Genomic DNA, 3,454 nt, shown 5'->3' with positions numbered 1-3,454 from the left:
CAGTCTCAAATCTAAACCTGGCGCCTGACGTCTCACTGTTCATGTTTCCATCACACCCCTTCCTCTGTGTTTGGTTTTAAAAAGCCGTTTGGGGAAATAAAAAGTAATTACTTCCGACTGACTGAGCTGTGGTGACGCTGTGAGCGCTGGAGGTCCTCGCCTCCGTAACAACCAATCATCCCGGACGTCTGGGGATGGGAGCTCTTGGCAGCGGCTGCAGCTCCTGTTTTTAGTCTGCTGGAACATTGGCTTCTCTCTTTTTTATCCTTTACATGTATTTATTTTTGGTTAAACGCTTTAAAGCGAGAGATGCTCTGCAGCAGAAAGTAGGTCTGTACTGCTAGAACTAAATCTTTAAAAGTGATTGGAAAAATGGAACCGAAAAAAAACATTTAAAAAATCTTAAAATTTGATATTTTTTTAAATGTGGGACCCTATAGAATTAAAATAATTATTATTTTAAGAAGTAAAATAAGGCATGTTTCCTTAAACCATTATTTTGCTTTAAAAAATTTTTTTTAATTTTTTTTATTTTGGTAAAACAGAAAATAGGACAATTTTTCTTGTAAAAAATTTGAGACCTAATCTCAATTAAAATAAAAAAAAACCTATCGTTTTTTTTTGTTTGTTTTTTTTTACCAAATATCACATTTTTTCTGTGAGTAGTACTTCATTTGGAAACTTCATGTGCATTTTTTGATTGCAGCAAATAACAGCAGCTGAAAAAATAGATAATAACCAAATAAAATAAAAAAAATGTGGGCTAATTTGACTTAATTGGTTCTCTGGGGTTAAAGTACCAATAAAAGTATTTTTTGTGTGAATATGTGTAACAGTATGCAGCAGCAAACTGAGAAAACACGTCATGGATTCATTGTTTTTGTGCAAAATAAAAATCCTCATTTTGTATTTTTTTTTGTCATTGTTAACACGATCACCGTCATTCGTGTTCCGGTTAAAAAGTTACAGTAAGAAGAAGAACATAAACATGTTAGGTGTTAAAGGGTTAATAGTGACAGCTTTTCTTGTCTCTAAAACAGAAAAAAAATCTGTTTTTTAAAATTAGTTTTCATTATTTGTGGATATTTTTTCATATATCAAAAATGAAACTTTAGGATTTACAGTGAAATAAAATCTACTTTCTTAGATTTTTCATCAATTCCATTTCATAAGTTTCTGTTTGCATTATGAAAACATTTTTAATCAAATTTAAACATGAATTTTGATGAAAAATGAATTTTGGGGGGTATTTTAACCTGTTTTTGTTACACTTTTCTGATGATGGAGAACATAAACAAAGAAATTCTGAATTTTTTATTCGAGTTTTGTTGAGAGCTGACCCCAAAAAAAAAAGAAAACCACCAGAAAATTTGTAGAAAATAGGCCTAGTGGGCCTCTAGCTCTCAGCAACAGGGAGGGGAAGTGGGGTCGGGCTTACCCACAACTCAGAGGCAAATTTCTAATGAACTCCCGCCGCTCTGCAGAAACTATGTCCAAAAAAACTACTTGTTTTGTATGTTTTTTTCTACTAAAAATTTCATAATTATAATTTTAAACCCACTGGGAACACTTTTAAAATAGATCAAAAAAGGCTGTTAAAGAATACCTTTTTTAAACTTTTAATTCACTCAATCTCTTGTGATTCACTAACTTTACTCCTGTTTTCTAATTTTGACTAAAATAACCTTTTAATGGGACGACATGACGCCTCCTTGGAGGTTTTTGTGAATGAACTTAACCTGTCTGTCGTCTTGCTGTCTGAGCCTGTAAGTCGGCCTTCGCTAATCTCTCTGCGACCTCCAGCTGTGCAGCATGAATGACCCTCAACAGCGGAGTACTCACGATCCCAGCTCTTCCATGAAATCAAAGACCTCCTGGATGTTCTCCGTGCTCTTCTTCCACACGTGGTCCGACTCCTGACGTCCCATGACTGCAGCTGCTTTAGCAGGGATTTCTGCAAAAACAGAAAAGCAGAGGTGTCACACGCCGCCGCTCCTGCTACCTGTGCGAGAGCCCACAGAAATAATCCCAGATTAATGTTCATCGTAAATATGGACGGACAATCTGGGGGGGATTACTGGAGAGTCATGACGAGGCAGGTATGAAGATTGGGGCGTCTGCGGCGCTTAGACTGTCTCCAGGTCGCCGCCGGTCAGACGAAAGGTTAAATTTGCTGCTGTGAGTCAGTCGTAACCCTGACGACTTAAAAAATGAGGATCCAAGCAGATTGAATCAAAAGATAAAAGCAGGGGTGTCAAACTTCCGGCCCGAGGGCCGCATCCGGCCCTTCAGATGGTTCAATCCGGCCCAGACATAAAGAGAAAAAAAATAAAGATGTGTCTAGCCTAGGGGTGGGCCTTCGTTAACACGATCAACGTCATTCCAGGTGATTTTAAAGGAGAAAAGCGCCGCTTTTCTCCTTTAAAATCACCTGGAATGACGTTGATCGTACTAGCGCTTGAAAAGTTACAGTGTCACCAGTATTAAAGGTTTAATCTGACACATAAAAAATAAATAACATGGAATTTGGACTAAATTTTGATTGAATATTATATTATTTGATTTTTGGAGTTTTGACTTCAAAACTGTAATTTTTTTTCTCATTTCATATTCCATAAGTTAATGTGGAATTTGGTGTTAAGTTATGGCTGCAATGCACAATTTCGCCACTAGGGGAAGCAAAGGAAACAAAATACCGACATAAGAAAAGACAAAGAAATAAACAGCATTTTTCTTTTAGAATAAGTATAAAAAAATAATATATTAGAAAAATTATTAGGTGAGATTCCACAATTATCAAAATGTCATCAAAAAGATAATAACCGATTATGCTACTAACTTAATTGAGGAAACGAAAGCTACAAATAACAAGTTGAGACGTTATTTGGCTATTCACTGCACAGCGAATATCAAATCAATTTTTATTTGTATAGCACTTTCATATATATATAATATATATAAAAAAATAGAATATAAAATAAAAAGAATATGAACTCTTACCATTAGGGCGGCGCTACTGAGCACTATTATACAAGTCAGACTAAGAACATGAGCTCATTTTATCTAAATTATGAACTTTGGTACTTATTAGAAATATTTATTTGTTTTAACAACTACTGTTTTGCCAGTTTTTTTAAAAATAAATTGCTATTTTGTACATTGTGTTTTTGACTTGTGACTTTTATGGATTAAAGATAATTTACTTTTTAGTTTTTTAAGTCATCGTGCAAAAAAGTTCTTTCTAGAGGTGTTAAATCTGGCTCAGTATTTTCAATATCCTACATCTTTTTTTCCCTAATTTCTTATATTCTTAAGTTTCTTTTGCTATTTCGTTGTATAGAGTTATGTGAGCGTGAATGTAGTCACACAGCCACCAGGACTGTGAATCCAAGACAAATGTCCTTCAAGACAATAAAGTATATTTGATTTGATTATGTTACCGGTCCAGATCATT

At 34.8% G+C, this 3,454-nt stretch overlaps 1 protein-coding gene across 1 annotated transcript in view; it reads right to left on the bottom strand.

Moving 5' to 3' along the window:
• camk1gb (calcium/calmodulin-dependent protein kinase IGb) overlaps positions 1-3,454 on the bottom strand; it is a 14,709-nt gene that overhangs the window by 9,008 nt on the left and 2,247 nt on the right. The window contains exon 2 of the mRNA XM_024292077.2: positions 1,843-1,954. Within this exon, the coding sequence (XP_024147845.1) occupies positions 1,843-1,928 (86 nt within the window). The 5' untranslated portion in view covers positions 1,929-1,954. The remainder of the gene's footprint in view (positions 1-1,842; positions 1,955-3,454) is intronic.

This window comes from Oryzias melastigma, linkage group LG7 (assembly GCF_002922805.2).
Source record: "Oryzias melastigma strain HK-1 linkage group LG7, ASM292280v2, whole genome shotgun sequence".
In the NCBI taxonomy this organism is placed as follows: domain Eukaryota; kingdom Metazoa; phylum Chordata; class Actinopteri; order Beloniformes; family Adrianichthyidae; genus Oryzias; species Oryzias melastigma.
This window is presented reverse-complemented; position numbering and strand designations above follow the sequence as displayed.